Source organism: Typopeltis vanoorti, chromosome 15 (genome assembly GCF_054136105.1).
Source record: "Typopeltis vanoorti isolate ZY-2024b chromosome 15, IOZ_Tvanoo_1.0, whole genome shotgun sequence".
In the NCBI taxonomy this organism is placed as follows: Eukaryota; Metazoa; Arthropoda; class Arachnida; order Uropygi; family Thelyphonidae; genus Typopeltis; species Typopeltis vanoorti.
The window spans coordinates 95,405,488-95,427,369 of record NC_143563.1 but is presented as its reverse complement, the minus strand read 5'-3'; the positions used below and the strand labels follow the sequence as shown (position 1 = coordinate 95,427,369).

The following is a 21,882-nucleotide window of genomic DNA, read 5'->3' as shown; positions in this document are numbered from 1 at the left end:
TACGAAGATTTTGAGGATTCGTATTTGATCTTTAATGGCCGGTAAGGTGGCCAGAGAGTGAGAATTTCTAAAAAAAAAATTTTTTTTTTTAAATGTTATATTTTAATCATTACATGAGTGAAATACAACAAATCTTTTTGTTGTATTTCACTTTAACATATATAACATATACACATAGGTAAGAAAACAAACAAATTGTGTCTTTACTTGAAGAAGAGGATAATTGCTACTTATCAGCAAATTGCCTATTATATGAAATATGTCCGTTTCTCCATTGGCAATTCTATCTTATTTGTCTCCTACTCTTTTCCATAGCCGATAGGTGAAGTGTTTTGAATTTCAGAACTGTTTACATCGCTACGCCTATTCTCATAATAAAAAATTCCTTACTCCATCTAAAATTTGGGTTTCAAAAAAATAGCATGATTGTTTTGACGTTGACAATTTGTTTATAATGGAAATGTCTCACAAAGTACAGTCGTTTATATCCGTTACAGCAGTCACTGACCAAACTACGTATTTTTTTCTTTTGCATGTTTCCTATTTTCTCTTTTTTTTTTTTAAGAAAGACGGTCCTTCATAGAGGCCTTCGGTTAGGATCAAACAACGAAACACTCGAGTCGGAAAGACCAAAGAGAGCATATAGTTCAAATCGTATCAAGGATTATAGTTTTTTTTTTAATCTAAAGCTAAATTGCGCACGTACATAACACGCAAAATACACTAGCCTAGTATCCTTAGATACCTTGACATTGATTCTAAACGCTCTAGCTTTTCAAGTTCATTTTCCCTTTCCCCAAAATCCCGAATACACCGGCGGCACTAAAGAGCGAGAAATTTTAATGATCTCCTCTTCCCAGTTACCATTAACATACCATACAAAAGATATTACATTAAAAGTACTGCATTATTGTTATCTAATAGATGAAAGTCAACGGATTTTATAAAGCAAAATATTAATGATATTGCGAATTGAATTAATGATTGGTTTGTTCCTAGCTATTTTCTTAATTATTTCTCTTAATCAATACATCGAGAAGCACAGTGATATTTATTTTGTTTAGATATGGCGGCGTCTTCGTTTCAAAAGAATTGAGATGTTGGTTGGAATAAATGTTAGGGTTCTTATTAGGATATTGTAATGGTAATCTTAAAAAATGTATGATCACTTTCAATCTTTATTATGACTGTAAATTTATAAAATTTCAGAATTTCAATAAAAGTTTTATTGAAATTCTGAATTTCAAGTAGTAAAAGCGAAAACTAATTTTCAAATTTTTACTTTTTTTTTTGTTGGTTAATTGAAACTTATTATTGATACCTTTCGCAGTTAATTTTATCATTAAAATGCTTAGGCATAGTTCCCAGATTCTGCGAGGAATTATTTCAGGAAATTCGAGAAGCGAAACAAGATGGGGATCTAACGGAATTCGAAGTAAGTTTAAAAATATTTGTTTCATATTTAAAATAAATAAATAAATAAATAAATAAATAAATAAATATATGAGTGAAGTTTTGAGATGACTGAATGTATATTTCTGTTATCTATTGCTAATATTTATATGTCGATAGATATTAGCAATGGATGCCTTCAGAACAGTTAACCATTGCTAATATCTATCGATAGATTTAACTCCTAATATACTCATAAAAATCAAGAAAAATATCTGCATTATTTTTGAAATTACGATACAATCTGTTTGTTTTATAGATTACATGAATCCGTGGCCTATTCTGTGATCCGAAATCCTCACGGGATAATGTTCAGTTAGGAGAGAGATTCCATTTTTCGTTATACCATGAACAGGACAAATATTTTGTTGTTTCACGCGCAACCAGAAGTAACCAGCTGTAAAGACCTCAACTCGTCAGTATTCTTTACGCGTATACCAAATACGAGTATAAGACTGATTACATAAAGGTAATCAGCCTTATACTCTGATTAGGTAATCTTAGCTGATTACCTAAGGATGAAAAACTGACTTCATGTAGTCCGATTCATGTGATGCGTACTGTGAAACTGAATTTTTTTTTTTTATGCATGTTTTTAGATTACGTCAGAGGGACTAAGGTTATGAGTCTGGTCTAATATTTTTTTGTAAACTACGAGTGTTCTTCTACCGGTTTGCATTTTATATATAGAGAAAATAAAATGCAACCAAATCACTGAATTTTAGATGAAATATTCTTCGTGTAATCCGATGGGAATCAAACCCAGTATTTCTATTGTGAGGGTGTCATCAAAGGGTGTGGCTGCCGAAAAATAGGTTTCAAATGCTTTACAGGTTGCAGCAAATATCACAGAAACGCATGTTTTAACACCACTAATAAGATAGTGTTGTTGATGTTTCGCGTACATACCGAATAGAGAACTGATTAGACAATAAGAATTTCTTGAAAATTTTGAAAGATCCAGTTACGAAGTTTAGTAAAAGCAAACACATATATTAATCTGGAAGGTTTAATCTTCATATCCCAATGCCAAAAACATATTTTAATTTAGTAAAAAAAAAATCTGAATTCTACAATATATAGCAAGAGAAGGATAATGATGAGTTGAGTTCAAGTCATTTACGATCTCTCTCTCTTGTGTCCAGATGGCACTATTGTAGCCTCATCGAAGACAAAGCTCACCTCCTAGCATCATTCTTAGCTCCTGACCCCTGCATAGATGATGCGAGAACATAATCCTACTATTCCGAAGACTCCTGAAGAGCTGTAATATCACCGCCTACTAGTGCGATGGCATCTCCAAAGATGTTCAAAACTTATGCTCTTGAACCAATATTATTCAATCTTATCACTACACCCTTGCGTGAATCAGCATCTATCACTTACAATAAAAGAGGGGGGAATAAAAAAATCTACAATCAAACTACTGTCCCACCATCCTCACCCCACCTTAGCTCTTATCGGTTCAAACTAACCCGATGTGAATTCCATCAATCTCGATATACACGGATCTCCTATGAGCCTCGCTCCTCTTTCGGCACAAGTCAGAGAAAAAACTCGTGCAGTGGCTTTTTACAATCCAAGATTTCCCAGAATGATGACAGGTTTTCATGAACACCTCAATTACTTCTCCCAAATGCAAAAGTCCAACATCAGAAAACATAAGTAAATTTAGTCACCTGATTGAATCAGCTGCCTCGAGATTAATTTTAAACAATCCAACCCAAAAACAAAATTGGAGCATTCTAACTTTTTAATCAATAATATAAAAGAAAGAATATTAAATATCATGTTAGAAAGTTAGCTAAATTGGTACGAGTTCAATATAGTCTGCTTTATCTTACATTGTATATTATATCCATAAGGCTTGAAATTTAGAACAAATGTTCAATTGCGTTTGTCATTAGAAATTGCCATGATTAAGCACACAATACCAAAAACAAGTTTCGTCATAGATATCATGGACAGTTTTTGAGCTGCTAAAACATTTACAGCAGGTTCTTGATTTTGTGCTAGTATAGCTCAAATACTTTAACAATTCTTGAGCTATATATTGGTGTGAATCAAGAATCGCCATGAATCAAAGAGTGCGAGGAATATAAGCTTTAAATCTCTTTTAAATCTTTATGAATACGTAATACTTTTAACGCAGTTATCTTTTAGCTATTAGGTTACATTCTCAAAAACCCTATCATTTTCATATACTGCTTTAAAGCTGGATGAACTTATTCTTTTGGTGATTTATTCAGACTTTATGTGAACATTACTCAGAAAAGATTACAAATTTATAGTTCAGGGAATTATGTTTGTAAGTATAGGGGAACTTTTCAAACCACCCTGCTTATTAAAAGCCTATAATCACAGGATAACTGAGAAGCAAGAGTCTACATAACTGACGAAATGGAAAAACTTGAAGCTAAATAAGCAGCGTCTCCCATAAGGAATATTTAGAAAGTATCATTTATGGTCGAAGCTAGTTAGAAGCCCTTAAGCCATGATTTAAGCGAGTCGCATAAAGAAAGGCATACCAGAGACCAGAAATTAAAACATATACACACAAATAAAAGGAAAAAAATCAAAAAGCAAACGATTTATATTTAAACTGACGAGACGTACATATAATTAAAGAATTAATCGAACTAAAATAATAACCTCAGAATACTGCACTACTTCAAATATCCTCTAGAATCTAGATTACTGTTTTGCACTACTTAAGTAGCTTTTTGATGAAAATCTTTCAACTAAAAGACATTCACAAATATCCATCATACAGTCGGACTCGAACCCACGGCTTGTTGGTTGCAGATCGGAAGCAACAAATTGGCCAGAGAGTGATGCGATTACAACCTTTGTACTGTCTAGAATGGACCCCACCACCACCAGCAATGAGTATCTCCAACTCTGTGATGATAAGGTTAATAATAAATACACGATCACATGTTCGATCACAGAATTCTAATTGAAAAGCAAAACACACAAAGATGAAAAAAATACAAATTTTTATGTGTATATAAAAAAGTCATTTAATGTACACACTGACAGGATACAGAAATAGAAGAAATCTTGTTAAACATATGCAGAGGAAGCAAATCAATTGCACAAACTCACAGTTTGAAAAAAAAATCGTATTTTCCTTTAAAAAAGCAATATGTAAAAGTTGCACTGCGTTGTAATTAGTACCAAGGTTGTACCGAAAGATAAAATATGAGCATTTTATTCATATCTATGCACAAGATGCTTCCCCATAGCACAATCTCGAGAATAATATATTCATCTTCGGTTGAAAGTCATTTTGAATCCTACAGAAACTGTATTTTTCATTCCTCAGAAAGCAAACCGACCGAAAAACGCATGCTATTATGGCTTGATAGCCTTCATCATTTCAGTCATAATTCCAATCCGACCTTTTAGATATACATTTGTGTTAAAAATAAGTTTTGGTGGATATAAAGAGCTTCAAAACTTCAGAATTTCATAATAAAAGTGATGAAACACCAAGACTGTGTAAAGATATTTCGAAAATCCAGATATAAAGAGCTAAACTATTCCTTCACTTATACTTTACTTTATTCGTTTTTTTTTCCTGTATAATATATCATGTAGTTTAAAAACAGGTGTTATATTTGTGTTGTTCACGACATTTTATAGGTTAGACTCAGCATGTTAGAAATATACAATGAAATTATCAGAGATCTTTTGAACTTGAATCCAAGCAAAAAGAAAGGATTGAAAGTTAGGGAACATCCTACAAAAGGTTTCTTTGGCAAGTATTATGAATCATGTTTCGTTAATAATGTATTCTGAATGTAAGTTATTGAATTTTTAAATACCCATAGTTTTTTATTTTAAACTAACTCGTACGAGCTCGTAAATAGTTGAAAAATATCTTTCAATGCCATTAAAGAAAAAGTTTATCATGCACTAAATGTAAGAGTCTCTCGTGAAAATTTTGTGTAAGAATTGGTTAATAAACAGGTAATATAGTTAAACTGCTAAAACGTAAGACAACTTTTCAATTGCAGGTGATTTAGCAATATGCAGGGTTTTTCATCCCGCAATACAAAGAGGCCAAACAAACAACCAAAATTAACAGACATAATGATGGACTGGCTTCATAGCACGAGTTGCTTCGGCCGTAATTACGCATGAAAAAGAAAAGTGTAGCATTCGGCTTTGAAATAATGTTGGATTTCATATCCACTTAATTTATATAATTTTGCCTCCCCCAAGTGAAGCCTTTTGGCTCTTTATTTTAGTAAATACTTTAGTGGAGTGTTTGAGAAACACTGCACTAAAGTTTTTCAGATGAAAAACTTCAGATATCCGCGTACCGCTTCTTAAATTTTCATTATTACCTCCTTATCAAAATAATAATAAATAAATCAAGTATATTTCATTGTAAATGTTTATTCTATTTGAATTTATATGTTCATGTAAACAAAAAATATGATTTATTTTTAATAGAACAAAATTTGGAATAGGTTCCTCTTCATTTCCTGTCCATGAAAATCCACATTTCAAGTAATTCATATCACACTTGCGAAGATTTTTCATCTTCTTCCTAGTTGGTTCTCGAGAGATGTCAGACAACACACCCTTATCAATTTCATTTGATCCAGATACAATATCAACGTTTTCTTGTTGCTTACAGCTACTTGTATTTACTATATTGCTTTTTTGTGCGTTTCATAAATCCAGTCTTTAACCTATGATGACCATACTTAAGAATTTGAAAGCTAAAAAAATTACCGCATTTACTCGAATATAACTTGCACTTTTTTCCCAAAATTAAAGCTAAAAAAATCATCGTGCGAGATATATGGGGGGATTTTTGGAAATTCAAGTTTTCAGAAAAAAAACTGAAAACGGTGTGACTTACCAAGAAGCTCCTATTCGCTATCGCTACTTTTGGCATCGAGAACAGTTTCCTTGTGTGCATCGTCAAAGTCATCTACCCAAATAGTTTCATCTTCTTTCCCATTATTTCAAGGCAAAAATTACCAGTAATTTACAAGACTTGAGATACGTAATGAACAATCCTTCACAAATGACTAATGAGAAATAAAATCAGAGCGCGAAACAGACAGCAATGGTAAGCCAGTAGAGACAGAGCAGCTATGAAGTGCATATGATTGGTGCGGTATTAGCAAAAGATCGCGCGAACCAAAGACAAAGGCAACCAATTTCAACTCAACAACAGTTGAGTTGAAATGCTAATTCTCTTCAACCGAATTCCATAATATCTGAAACACATTCACTATATATTTCTTAGTTTTAACACGTTCACGACGGGGTGGTGTCAAGCAAAACCGTATGTTGCACCGGCAGCATATGGTTTTGCTTGAGTCTATATAGCAGTTTCTGTTGGAGAGGAGACGTGATTCATTAGTTAGTGCCATTTTTATCCCAGTTGTCTCTAATTGCACTATTTGTTAAGAAATATATTACACAGACTGCAAATGTCTCTGTACCTTATTCAGTGATGCAATAAGTTACTATTGCCAGGACATGACCGTCCTGGTCACAGTAACTCGCAATCTGAGTAGGAAAATTCATAAATAATACATAATTTATTGAGAAATATATAAGTTTAAAATAATTATTTTTTTTCTTAATAATGATTCCATGCGTTAATGATGCATAGCCGAAAATTGCCACGTACCCGTGAAGACCTTCCGCGTATCCTCAGGAGTACGCGTACCACACTTTGAGAAACACTGCTTTAGTGAATAGGTTACGCACCGACCGAGAGTTCGCTTACAGAAAATGCATCTCTACTACGTTTCGAGTTCCTCAGTACTCAGAGTTTTTGCTCTCTTAGATTTCTTCCAGAATTTTGCTCCCGGTGAGGGGGAAATTGGATTTCGGGGGGGGGGTTGCCTGAGAGAACGATATGAGTCTCTGGGGAGAGGGCTTTCCGGCGTGGTCCGTGTCGGTGGGTGCTTTCCCCTGGAATATGAGCGGTTCTGCTCAGTGCTGGGGTGAGCCTGTCGCTGAATGGAGCCAACGCTGAGTTGGACGACCTTTTCGGTCACTCGTAGGGAGTGGTCCGGGGGGATCGCCTAATTTGTAGAGAGACTTCTACTTAAACAGTGTCTGTGACAAAAACCAATGGGTTTGAAACAGCTGTCAGGCTAGTGAAACCTTTATCAAACAAACAATAGGAGGCGAATATATGTACGCTTACTAGCGATCGTGCTTCCTATCGTTTGATTCGGGCAACTCGTTGTATGGCGGCGAGTGTATTCCCGTAAGCTCTTTGGTCAAACTTCGCCGAAACTTTTATAGTTTCTAACTATATTCGGCACGAAACTTTTATAGTTTCTGTATTCGGCTTTGAAATAATGTTGGATTTAATATCCACTTAATTTATATAATTCTGCATTGTCGTAGTGAAGGCCTTTTGGCTCTTTATTTTAGTGTAGCGCGTCCTCTAAGTTAAACTGGCTAAAGTAGATTGTTCGAACATAATTCGCCTTCCGGTCTGAATGAATAGAGTCTTTTATCCTCAACAGGCTCTGGGATTCGTATTGTAGTATGACACGGCTATTTGGTAAGGTAGGAAATAAATCTCATTGTTTCTGGTAAGAGACCATTTATTTTTTCATATCAAAATAAAGTTTAGTAAAACTTCATCTGTGAAGTATCTATAAAGTAAAATTCCTTTTGCATTTCTGTAAACTTTTTTTTCCCCAAAAAAACTTTGCAGAAATTCAAATTATAGCAATAATATTAAAATTAGATAATTAAAATTTTAATTATCTAAAACCGTCTATAGCATGCCAGAGTAAGGGACTAATGGAAAGACAATCATCGCTGGTAATACATACCATTTTATAATAAAGATCTGGCCGAATTATTTCAAAAACAGCAAACACAAGAATTTAAATATCAGCTTTTAGTAACACAAAATATCTAGTCTACATTGAAACTCCTTCGAAGTCCTATGTAATGTATCTATTTTTTAGTACTGGTAGAGTGTAAACGTTATTTGTCATATCCCTAAGCTGTAGCAGTAAGTTCGGAAGATTTCGAAGTAGGTTGAATAACGATAAATAATAATCTATTTATTAACAATAATAAATAATAATCATAAATTGCACGTGTTCTATGTGATTTACTAAAACAAGAGTTATTAGTTCAAAAGTGAACTCTGAGGATATGTAATGAAAAGGAAAAAATAATACGAGAAAAAAAAAACATGTTTTTCTTTTAACATATCTTTTCCTCGGGTATATTTCACTGTATCTTTTCTATCTATATTTAATTTCTACTAAATTTTCATTTTATTACAACTTACAGCTGAGGGTCTTTCGACTTGCCTTGTTACCAGTTACAAAGATGTAGAAACGAAATTAGATATGGGTACAACTAATCGCAGTATCGCTTCAACAAATATGAATGCAACCAGTAGGTATGTTTACATTAAAATCTTAAATTTCTCACATATTAACACTGCACTAACAGTCATGTATTATAAACTTACACGAGAGAGGTTTTTTTTTTAAAAAAATCAATCGTTTCTCAACAACACTAATAACTATTTGCATCAAATTTTAGAATCAGCAATATTAATCGCTGTTTTTTAATTCATTATTTGTTTATATTTTTTTTTCATTTTGAAAACTGGCTTAATAACTATGCTTCTAAATAGCTAGTAGATTTTTTTAAAAATATTCATTTTTGTTTATTAACAGCCGGGCTCATACGATTGTAGGAATTACCTTAATTCAGAAATCAAGAAACCACAAGGGACAAGAAACTGCAAAAACTTCGGTAGTCAACCTAGTAGATTTGGCTGGAAGGTAATGGAATTTAAAAATATTTCGTGCCAATCTGAATGATTTAAATATCACTTAGAAAATGAAATTTATTAGTTTAATCCTTAAAGGGAAAAAGTTCAATGCATAATTGAAATAACTTAATTATTTGAATATTATATTTTAAAAATCGCATATAAGAAGCATTTTACGAAGTTTATAGTCAGTCAGTACAAATCTTAGGATCAGATGAGCGTCTGGATCAAAAAAAGTTCATGTAAAGAGTTATTACTATGTGACACCTTCATAGAGTCCAAGGACTCATTACGAGAGGGTACTCTATATCACAAACCCGCAATTATCGATACTTATCCATTTTCTACACATTACGCTATCTGCTGCCACTAGTGATACTTTTGTCTGTTAACTACATGTGTTTTCTGGCCAATTTGTCTGGTTGGGGATAGTAAACCCGAGTTTCAGGAGAAAACATTCTGTTACCTCACAAGTTAGTTCTTTTGCTGCTCTGGAACATTTATGGTAATTCAAACCAGTCAAATCCTTAATGTCTTCAAGCCATATTCTCCTGGGTCTACCTCTCCCTCTTACTCTATCCAGTTTTCCTTCTAATATTAATTTCTGAATGCCTTCCTGTCTAGTTAGATGTCCAAAATATTTAAGTTTTCGTTCTTTAATGATATTCATTAATGTTCTTTTCATTTTTGCTTTCTTTAAAACATCTTAATTTTTCATTTTCTCTGTCTGTGATATTTTCAACATTCTTCTGATGGTCCACATTTCGAAAGCTTCTAATTTTTTCTCTGCTTCTTTATTTAGAGTCCATGTTTCGCTGTTGTAGAGAGGACTTGACCAGATATAGCATTTTATTAATCTTTTTCTTGTGTCTATGTTAATGTCTCTGGATGTTAGAACAGTTTTCATATTAATAAACGCTTTTCTTGCTATCTCTATTCTTCTTTTTATTTCTTTAAGGGAATTTCCCCTGTCTGTAAACATTTGTCCCAAATATGTAAAAGACTGAACCTGTTCAATTTTCTTTTTGTTAACAGTTATATTTAATTTTTTATTTATTGGTTCTTTGGATAAAATCATGCACTTTGTTTTCTTTAGGTTAATAATTAATCCAATGTCTAAGCTTCTATTGTAAATTTCTGTGACTAAGTTTTGAAGATCATCTTCAGATTCAGCTATAAGGACTGTGTCATCTGCATACCTGAAGCTGTAAGTTCCTACCCCCGACTTTTACACCCTTCAATTCTGAAATATCTTTAAAAACTTGCTTACTATATATATTGTACAGTAAGGGTGATAAGACGTATCTTTGTCTTACTCCTTTTTTGATTTCAAAGTTGTCAGAATATGCATTTTATATCTTATTGAGGCCATTTGATTCCAGTATATATTTGTAATTATACGTAGATCTTTTCCTTTTAACCTGTTATCCTGTAGGGTATGTATTAATTTCAAACAAAAGATTTTTGAAACAGTGGAGAGTAAAAGTCAATCAAGGGAAGAGAACATGTAACAACATGTACTAAGAATGTTGATTGCGTTGCAATTATTTTAGCACCGAAAGAAAGCTAAAAATAATGTTAGGATTGCATAAATATTTCGATGTTTTCTGTCTTCATTAATATCCTACTCTGATTTATTTCTTATTTTTATTTATTTCTTTTTTTTTTTTTTTTTAGTGAGCGGGTATCGTCGACCGGAGCAACGGGAGATAGACTGAAAGAAAGTGTTGCTATAAATCAATCTTTATCATGTCTAGGAAACTGCATACATTCTTTGGCAGACAGAACCACAGGAAAAAACATCAGGGGTGAATATAAAAATTCAATATATTCACGTGTTTAGCAATAATTAGGAAAATAGTTTCACTTCTCTACGGTGGAATAGTAAAAATCCTGATCGCATAAATGTATGTTGATCATTAAGCCACTTATTTTTTTATAAATTATTCATTAGAATAGAGAAAAATGATTTATTACTAAAAAGTAATAAATATGCATGGAGTTTGGTTTATAAAAGTCGCATAAAAATAAATTGGTAAAAAAGTGATTCTGTTAGAGGCATCTGTAGGTGTGTTTCGCAATAATTTTCACAGACGTTTGTGACTGTTTAAGTATTTTATTTTATAAATTTTAACAAATCCATGCTAAACATTATTAATTCGTGGGGTTTAGTACTCATTGCCATTCTAGTTGGACTATTGGAAGAGTGAAATAACAGTAATAATAAATTAATCGAATGTGCTTTTTTTTAAATATAAAAAGAACTAAAGTTGCACTGTCCGATTTTAGTTAAAATAATTCTAGATAAATGTAATAAAAAAAACAAAACAATTAATTTGTTAAAATGTGTTATATTCGCTCGCAGTTCCTTATCGAGATTCTGTTCTCACAAGGCTCCTCATGAATGCTTTAGGAGGCAACAGTAAAACTGTCATGGTAAGTCATTTAGCTTCTTTTTTTTGTACTCTATTCAATTTTTTATTAATCTGCTTATATTCGAAAACAAAAGACGGCGTGAAGAATATTGTCCATGTAGAATCTGACACAATTATCAAATAATATATACTTTAGTATAATCCACAATTCCACTAATAAAGCAACATTTAGAAAAATATATTTATCTCCATTTATAGGAAATTTTACATATTAAATAACATCGCACGAGTACAGCAAATGATAAATGCATTTATATCTTCTCTAGATTGCTACCATCAGTCCGGCAGATATTAACTTTGATGAAACTCTTTCTACGCTTCGATATGGTAAGCAAAACTTACGCTAGAAACATTTTTACTTTAATCATAGATAAAGAATTACGTTACGCGTTTAAATGGCATATCATTACAGATGATGGCTTCATATATTTGATACTTATTTTCTTTCTCCCCTCACTGCAGCCGATAGAGCCAAACAGATAAAAACAGTAGCGACGGTTAATGAAGATTCTACAGAAAGAACGATAAGAGAGCTACGTGAAGAAAATGAACGGCTAAATAAAATGCTGAATAAAGGAGTCATGGACATTCCCATTAAACCAGGAATGTCAGATGACGGTAAGATTAATCATTACATTTTACACACTGAATGCATATTAATCGAAGGACTAGTTCCATCTGATTATTGCATTGTAATGAACTTAACACTTCAAACTGAGTATATCAGTATCTCACTAACACTAATAAATGTATTTGGAAATACATTTATTAGTAAAAAATTGAAATAAATTACGTTAATAGTATAAGACAGGTTTAAAATTATTTTAATCCCTCCCCCAAAGTGTAGATCTCTCCTATCTGAGACGTGCATCCATATTGTAGCATAAATTAGTAATACATAAAGGTCTATTTTATTTAAATAAATGGATAACAAAATAACACTTTTAGTACCTACCTATCTTAAGAAAAGATAGATACTAAATTGAGAAATTCATCGTACTCGTATGTAATCAGATATAACTGTATTATGAATATTTAAGACAGTCTGTTTAGAAATACTGTTTTACACACAAGTTAGGAAACAGTAGCTAATTGTATATTTTATATTATTATTGCTAAGGGCTGCCATGGAGTCACAGGACTCATCGCGGGAGGCCCGTGTCAGACAACACAAGTTTATTAACCATTCCTTAACCTCATTCATCGTTCCAGCTCTCATATCCCTATCAGGCAATGCGCTCCATGGTCTAACCACCCTCCATTAAAAAAAAAAAAAAAGAAACACTTCTCACTCTTTTTTTCACTACTTCCATTCGTAACGTCCAGGAATGGCCCCTTGTTCTATAATACGAAAGATCGCCCCAGAGTCAATACTATAATCAACAATTTCAATGTTTCAGTAATATCACCTCCTCATCTTCTATCCATGAAACTGTACAGTACATCCCTCAAGTCTATTCTCATTACTAACATTGTACAATGCGATACCACTTTTGTTCTCCGCCTCTGCACTATATACAAGTTTAAATTTATCCCCTTTAATCCCGATGAGAGCAGTAGTGTATGGTCTGATCAGGACTTTTTACAATGGTATCACCACTCTTCTATTTCTGCAATAGAGCTTAGCGGACATATTGCGAAGGTGGTGAAGGTAATCCAGAAAATTGCTGCATTATTTAAAAGGACATTGAGTTACCTTCACCACCTTCGCGATGTCCCCTAAACTTAAAATTTCTATCGATCATCATCCCAAGATCCTTTGCCTCCGCCACTTCCTTCTAGTATAGTTCCACCAATAGAGTATGCAGTCTCCAACCAGATCGGTGGATCCCAAATTTCAAGACCTTACATTCAGTTGCTTTGAGCTGATATCCCCCATTCCTTTTTCCATCTGTCCAGGTTATTCAAATCCTTTCGAAGAGTCACCACATCGGCGCTATTACTAATAACCCTTCCTAGCTTCACATCGTCTGCAAACAACTGAATATTCCCCTGAAATCCACGGACAATGCTATTATTAATACAAAGAAAATATGTTTGTTAAATGCTTTAATGTTTATATGTTAATATTAAAATTAATCACGATAGTTATTTTTAAACTTAGAATGTTTTAAATATCAAGGATCTTAATCATAAATAACAAAACAGTTTTTTTTAATTGAATTGCAACTAAATTAATTCCGCAACACAATATCCATGCAACCGACTGTTGTGCTCATTTTATTTTTTATTCCCTCCAAGTTCTATTATAAAGTTTAGGTAGATAGTGATGCAATTTAAGATTATAAAATGCGTGTCAATTGCGACAATTATTCGTTTTAGAGATTGTCACACTAAGAAGGAAGTGGGAAGAAGAAATGAAGGCAGCCATGGCTGAGAACGAAAGAGAACTTCAACAAATCAAACAATCCTACGAAGAAAAGTTACGACTGGCCAGACAACAGCAGCAAAAAGTTGTAAGATGTTCTTATTTATTTATCCTCCACACTGTATTCTATTTTTTAGTATTTTTCTTTTAAGGAAGAATATTTCTTTGGTTAAGATTTCATAGAGTGAAAAAGAACTTTTATTAACTTCTTAACATTCAAATTATAAACATAGAAATTATTCCTGAAAACTGGTGTAAAATTTAAACGAAATAAACTTACATCAATTTGCCGTTGGTGAGTCCTAAAAACTTTTTTAAAACATTTTTTTAAAATCTTAAAAACTGTTTCAAAAATTCATAAATATATTGTATAAGAAGATTTACAGAATAAGCTGATCTGAAAAAGTAATTTCTTTAATTCATCTAAAGATCAAAATAAGAGTTGCTCAATCTGTAATGAATTTCTTTTTATTCACAGGATACGAGCAGGAGTAAGCAAGAAGAAGAAAAAAAGAAGTTTCCCCACCTATCCAATTTAAATTTTGATCCACAGTTAACCGGGAAAATAATTCATATTCTAAAGAAAGGAGAAAACACCATAGGGAAAGGAGATGGAGTTGATATTATGCTACTCGGTCCTAGGTAAACCTTTTAATTATGCAGGCTAATCTTTGTGTGTCTATACCAGGGGTCGGCAACCTGCGGCTCTTTGAATGAATAAATACGGCTCCTTTCGTTATTAAACAATCTATTTTTGAATAATGCAAAATGAATGTTATTTATTAAATTAGAAACTAAAAACCCTAAATTTAGCATTTGCAATAAATTAAGGACATTTTACATTAAGTCAAGGATATTTTACAATTGAAAATAGTACATGCGATGCTGAAAAATTTAATACTTTCATGTTTGAATTCATACGCGATAATCCTTCTTTACATTCTAGTTACATTTTACAAAAATTATACTTTATGGTGGATATGACTTCCCATTTAAACGCACTAAATAAGAAACTACAGGGAAATACAGCAATTTTGCTTTTTGAAGAAGTGATTTCGTTTGAACAAAAATTATATTTGTTTGCGACAGACTTAGAGAAAGGCATATTATTACATTTTCCTACGTTGAAGAAATATCAACAAGAACAAGCTGATAATTCCATAAATTTAACCTTTTTCAAAGAAATTATGGTAAATATGCGATCTGAATTTAATGGGAGATTTGAGGAGTTTAGAAAGAACACGGCAACTTGTTCTTTCTAAACTACTCAATTTCTAAACTTTCTAAGTTTAGAAATTGAGCTCTTTCTAAACTTTCAATATGTCATTATTAATCCTGCCGAATTAAGTTTTTCACCTTTTGCTGGAATTGATGAGGCTGCATTTCAACTTCAGTTAGAGGACCGAAAAACCCAGGATTTGTGGAATTCAAAATTTAGAAATCTTAAAGCTGACCTGGAGGAGTTGTAAAGACAAAAATCTATCCTTGCAATACAAAACAATGGTCTGAAATAGAAGATCTTAAGAAGCAAGATTAGATTGTGTTTGACCGGAATTGTTTACCGGACACTTACGTTCGGTGATTTCAAACATACGCATTTGGACTTCTATATTTTCGGAGCGACATATTTCTGTGAGCAAATATTTTCTAATATGAATTTTATTAAAAGTAAGTTGAGAAACCTACTAAACAACGTGAGTCTTTCGTCATGTTTGAAAATGAAAATTACGGCGTATTCGCCGCATATTGAGAAACTATCCCAAGAAGTTCAACAGCAAAAGTCGTACCAAGAAGATATTTTAAATAAAATAAAAATAAAAAAAATTAAAGAAATAGGTATGTTATTGGATTTTATACATATGTTTTTGTAAGGAGGAGCAAATCTTTGTTTTATTATTTAATATTTAAAAATATCATATAATCATATAATTTCGTGTGACATGCCATTCCTGTGTGTTTTAGAAATATGATAACGTGTTACTGTAGGAAAAAAAAAAAAAAAAAAAAAAAAAAAAACTGAATAAATAATTTTAATTATAATATTTTTCAATGTAATTTCCAAATTTAAAGCAGTGATGAGCAATTAAATAATAAATCAAATACTCGGTTCGATCCGCATAAAGAATATTTTCTTTTTCTTTGATAAGAAAGTATTAATTTATTTTCCATTATTTAGCTATATTTTAATTTTTTAACCTGCACAAATAAATCCACATGTAAAAATCAACATTCATAAAATAGATTTTTAATTAAAATATACTAATTCTGCCGTACAAAACGAACACCGCGGACCACACAAAAAACCTGAGAGGACCGCATGCGACCCGCGGACCATTGGTTGCTCATCACTGCGTGCGGCTCCATAAATTTTTTTTTAACAGATATAATTTTAAAAATAGCTGTTCAATCCAAAAAGTTTGCCGACCCCTGGTCTATACGTTCCGCCTTTCTTACAGCATACTTGCAATCCCCTCCCGCCCATGCGTGAAAAAATGAATTAGGTTAATACGAACCCACAGGCATTTGAAACCAGCTACTATGATGATGCATTTTTTCCCCTGTCGAATTCTGTATGTTATGCTATTCGGATTTATCAATAATTAGAATTCTCGGATTTAAATGACTGGATAAGCCAAGTGAACAACTTTCTCGAGATCTCAAACTCGTCTATCAGTGGCTCAATATAATACATGTTGTAATACATGACAAACTACCAATATTTTCTCCACTCATCCAAAAGAACATGTCACCTCCTAATGCTGACTTCCGAGATATACTGAAAGAACAAGATATGACTAATTTTTTCTAGCCAACAATGATCTAAAGCCAATGTAGCACTTTTCAAGGAATCACATTATCTTTAATCAGTGGCGTTGCTAGAGCTTTTGCCACCCGGGGAGGTCCCTGAATTTGCAGTCCCTCTCAATACACACCAAAAATTCTACAAAAAGTCAAAACGACGTATAAGATAAAGGTTCAAAGTGCCGCCCGGGGCGAACCGCCCCCTCCGCATCCCCTAGCTATGCCACTGCCTTTAATCCAAATATTTCCTACACTGAAATTATCTCTCGACCTTCACGAAACATGTTCTCCGCCTTTACAGGAAACTGTATTTATTTATAGGAAACCGTATTCGTCACCAAATTGATATTGATTATACAGGACTGTCAGAAAAAATGCAGCTTTGAGAGCTATAGCAAGGGCCTTAAAAATGAGAAAAATAAAAAAAAAATTATGTGAACATGGGTAAGATTATACAACAATTACAGAGAACAATGCTGTTAAAAATTGTCTATAAAGTTTTCAATAGAAGCAAATGAGAATAAGCAGAGTTGTCTAAGACTCAAATAACACATTTTACTTCAATACACAATGCAGAGCGTCCGTGTATCATGCATATGCCTTGCAACCTTGAACTAAAAGTTTCATTTCAGACTATCCGTGATGTGTTTCGGTGAAAGAAAAAAAAAAAAAAAAAAACTGGGTTCTAATTCCATTCACTACATGAACCTTTAAAACGACTTTTCGGCTGAAGATGAAATTAGTCACAGATATGTAGAACGTTACTTCAAGGCTTTTTTTTTCCCCTGGGATTATGACATCTTTTTCTGCGAAGAAACGCAACTCGCTTGTCATGACGTCAACGACTCTTGCAATTCACATGAAAGAATGGATGTGGGGAAAAGCAATCGGGGCATTTGTTCCATTCGATAACTCAATGTGTTGGCAAAAACGACACAAAAATCAAAATTATATGTCGAAAGTGTACAAAACCAGGAATAAAAATGTGCAAAATGACTAACAGTGTGTCGCATTGTAAGAGGATAAAATTTATGGTGGTTCTTTCAATTTAGTTCCGCTCTCTCTCTCTCCAGATATGATAAATCAGAAATGCTTATCAGCTTCTAGCAATCCTTTACCATCGAAAACGAAACAGCACTTGAAATAAGCGCTGATCACATCATAGGTTGAGAAAGCCCGCAAAATTTTGGAGAAAAACTTTTTCTTATACTTTTGCTGAATTTGTACTTGTGCCGAATATAAAATACAATACCATATTTCTTATTCCATTTTCAATACAAAATACTTGTGCTTTTAATAGTAAATTTTCAACAGGCTGACAAAATGAGATCTCTGCCCCCCCACCTCGATTTTTTTTTGTACATCACATTCTGCTCATTTACTAAACCCAACTTTTCATGCCACTGTGGAAAGTAATTTTCTGCACTGTTTCAATATTAATATACGGTGCGGTACTACCGATAGTTCATTGGTGCATTTATTTTTGATGTCTTATTTTTATCTCCAGTTTCTGCAAGAGATGAATTACCACTGCTTTTAAATGATACTTTGAACATACTTGAGCTCCTCTACCTCTTACCAATACAGTAAAAATACTTCTTGATAGTTATTTTCTGCTGTTGAAATAGTCGTGGTAGTCCAGCGACTTGGCCATCCAAGATCTTAGGGATCAAAACCGTTTGGATTACATGGTGATGAGCGAAGGATCTGATCTAATGTACCAAACGAAGTCGAAACGTGAATGCCGCGCTCAGCTGTTTTGGATGCTGCATCCCAAAATGAAAAAAAAAAAAAAGCAATCCTAATGAACTGGTTGATCCTAAAATGAACTTGGCCGGCCTGGTTGACCGAGTGGTCAACGTACCAGCTCTTCAGTCAAAACGTTGCGGGTTCGAATCCCGCTGTGGGCAAGGATGTTCGTGATTGTCAGTGAAAATAGTAGTGATGAAGATGACGGGCGGTAGATGACGCTGGTGCGGATGATGATGATAGATTGAGTTGGTGGATTGAGTAGTGGAGACAGAGTTGTAGCGTGCCCTCCCTCGATGAGTCATTGGACTCCCTGGAGGGGTTACGTAATAATAATAACTAACGTGAATCAAAAGCATCAAACAGACAACCTGAACTGTGCTTGGCAGCTCGTCTGTGTATGGTGGATGATAAAGGTGGTATTTTAGACACCACGCTGTAAAACGATGTACTTATTTTTAATTAGTGAAAAGTACATAGCCTTTTAAAAAAAATCGAACAGTCCTTAGCTTTTTAACTATTCAGTATAGAACCTCATATTGCATATGAACTATTTTTAATCACAAAGACTTCTCTACTATGATTTGTTGAACCTTCCGCTAATTCATTGTGTGTTAATTAAGAATTAGATTGATTTCATCTTAATTTACTTTATTTTGGTCATACTGAATTTAATAAAAGAAACAAGGTTATAATAAGCTTGAAATCTCTTCTATCATTTTTATGTATAAGTTATAGTATATTAGAACTGTGAATGAGCTAAAGGTTCAATATGGAAGCTATCAAACCGATTCAGGTCTCCAGTACGTAAGGTTGGTGGTATAACATTACGGAGACTCTTTGAAACGGGAATGCTTATCAAAATTTTCATTGGATGGACGTAAAATAAACAATTTTGATTCGAACTTTGAGTTTAATGAGTCCATTTTCTGCTTTTTCATTGAATTGCTCAAAATCATTATGATAATCGTTAAGAGATAGACTTTTATCTTGCTTACAATTAAAGAATTTTTCTTTAATAAATCAAGAAAGTTATTTGGTTTTCATTCCAGTCATGTTTGTTTTTCCCAGCATACAGGAGTTACATGCTATCATTACGGTACAGGAATATGGTGGTGGAATTACTTTGGAAAAGGCTACAACAGATGCCAGAGTACTGCTCAATGGAGAACCTATTACTACCCGCACAGTATTGGCACATAATGACAGGTAATATTGCAATCCGCTTGGACAATTAATTTAATTTCATACGAAACCTTTGCATGTTCAAGAATTCTTGAACATGCAAAGCAGCGTCAGCATGCCGCATTACATTCTGAAGACGTGTATGGCTCTGTGACTAGTTCGCTTCATGATCTAGTCTTGGAAAAGATTCCTTATAAAAAAAAGTCGCAGAAATTATCAGATTAACTATTTCATTTCATCGAATGTTTGAACATTTTGCTGCATATTATATCGATGTACAGTTTTTGTCATTAAGAAAAATCTACTTTTCAACCAAATAATTTTGTGGGACATAACATTCGCCGTACTTCCTCGAGGTCTTGTGTCGCTGTTTCTGAAACTAAACTCTTTGAGCGATCCCATTTTTTGAAACTAATCGACATTCGTGCAACAGGATGGCAGTAGTTAAAGAACTGAAAAGCTAAAAAATCGCAAAACTAAGAATATATCTAACGAACTACTTGCTATATTTTATCGCTTATAAAGTGCATGTACGATTCACAGTATTAATGAGAAAAATAAGTCCAGGTGAATAATTACCCAAAATAAAAAGTTATGTTCGATTTTTAGTTCCAAAACTATCTTGTAATTATTTTTTTTTCCCTGATGATTTGGGTTCGGAAGTGGATGAAAGAAATTCTGTTTATTTACAAGAAAAAAAAATTGGCACTAAAATCCATCCAGAAAACGACTGTAGAAATAATGAATTCCTCCGACAACAAATTAAAACACGCCGAGTGGAAAAAAATTGATTAAATTAATAATTTGCGTTAAGTTTTTTTTTTTTTTTACTTTGCACGATATCTTAGCCTTGCTTAGCACTGCAAATAAATGGACCCTGGATGTCCAAAAGGTTTCAGCAACCAAAAGTAGAATCCTTCGATTAGGAAATAAGACGATTATTCTCTGTCATTTACATAAAAGCAAAACTAACCCAACTTCATTATTGTTTAGGAAGAAGGAAATAATCAATTCATTTAAACCCCGAAAGTACAGAAAAACATGCTAAAGTTTCCATTTAGTGATGTAAAGTAGTTTTATTTCAGTATGCAGTCCATTGTTTTACAAGTTTTTTAAACTTATCATATCATTTATGGTAACCTTGTGTATATTCGAAGACAAGGTTACTGCAATTAGTATCAATCAAATCACTGATTATTCGAAAAATGTGCTAAACATAAGTCTCGTTTCTGTTCTGAAAGGTTGATGTTCGGAGCTACTCAGCTGTACATCTTTGTCAATCCGGAACAGATGAAAAGGAAAAAGACAACGTATCCTGATGTATCGTACGAAATGGCACAGGAGGAAATTGCAGCAAAAGCTGGAATTAACATGATCTCGGACGGTTCCAAAGGTAATGATTTGTGAAAGGTTTTTTAATCTGCTGAAATATATTAACATGTTTATCTTCACTTAACTGATACCTGCAGCAGGAATAAATGCATATCCTAAGATAATTTTAATTTAAAATTTTAATTATCAAATTCACAATATAAAGATGAATCTGATCGCGGAGCCTTGGGCGCGAGTACTTATATCCAATAAATAATTATAATAAATTAATCACAACAAATTGTAATTAAACAGTTATAATGTACTATATCTAAAAGGGTGTTTCAAAAACATCTAATTCAGCTAATTTGCTTATTTTGATCATGTAACAGGATTTGTTACACAGTGACGTAATGACCATCATATTTGCTCATATTTTGAATGGGGATAGTGATAAGAAGCAACGTCCACACCGCATTGATTTCTGTATGTTTCAAGGAAAGTTATCAGATGGACTATTTCATTTGATCGAATTTTTGAACATTTTGCTGCATATTTTTTTATTGTTTGTTGATTGTGATTAATTCTTCCTGCAACGATTCTTACTAAATGACTACAATAAAAAGTTAAAAAGTATCTCGTGGAATGATGGAGCCATTGCAATCTCTTATGTTACTGCAATATCGAACTAGATTGCAAAAGTACTTCGAGAATACAGAATTAAAGCAGTATTGTGGCAGAGCGCGTGGCTGTATTCAATTTCTTATTAAAGTGGAATTATAATA

General features: G+C 33.1%; 1 protein-coding gene across 1 annotated transcript in view; it reads left to right on the top strand.

Moving 5' to 3' along the window:
- The first annotated feature begins 8,759 nt into the window (after positions 1 to 8,759).
- Positions 8,760 to 21,882, top strand: part of LOC150098993 (kinesin-like protein KIF28) — a 91,307-nt gene continuing 78,184 nt past the window's right edge. Inside the window, exons 1-10 of the mRNA XM_090405789.1 lie at positions 8,760 to 8,866; positions 9,150 to 9,257; positions 10,925 to 11,055; positions 11,613 to 11,683; positions 11,949 to 12,009; positions 12,145 to 12,300; positions 14,005 to 14,138; positions 14,529 to 14,692; positions 19,673 to 19,810; positions 21,028 to 21,179. Of these exons, the coding sequence (XP_090261915.1) occupies positions 8,814 to 8,866; positions 9,150 to 9,257; positions 10,925 to 11,055; positions 11,613 to 11,683; positions 11,949 to 12,009; positions 12,145 to 12,300; positions 14,005 to 14,138; positions 14,529 to 14,692; positions 19,673 to 19,810; positions 21,028 to 21,179 (1,168 nt within the window). The 5' untranslated portion in view covers positions 8,760 to 8,813. The remainder of the gene's footprint in view (positions 8,867 to 9,149; positions 9,258 to 10,924; positions 11,056 to 11,612; positions 11,684 to 11,948; positions 12,010 to 12,144; positions 12,301 to 14,004; positions 14,139 to 14,528; positions 14,693 to 19,672; positions 19,811 to 21,027; positions 21,180 to 21,882) is intronic.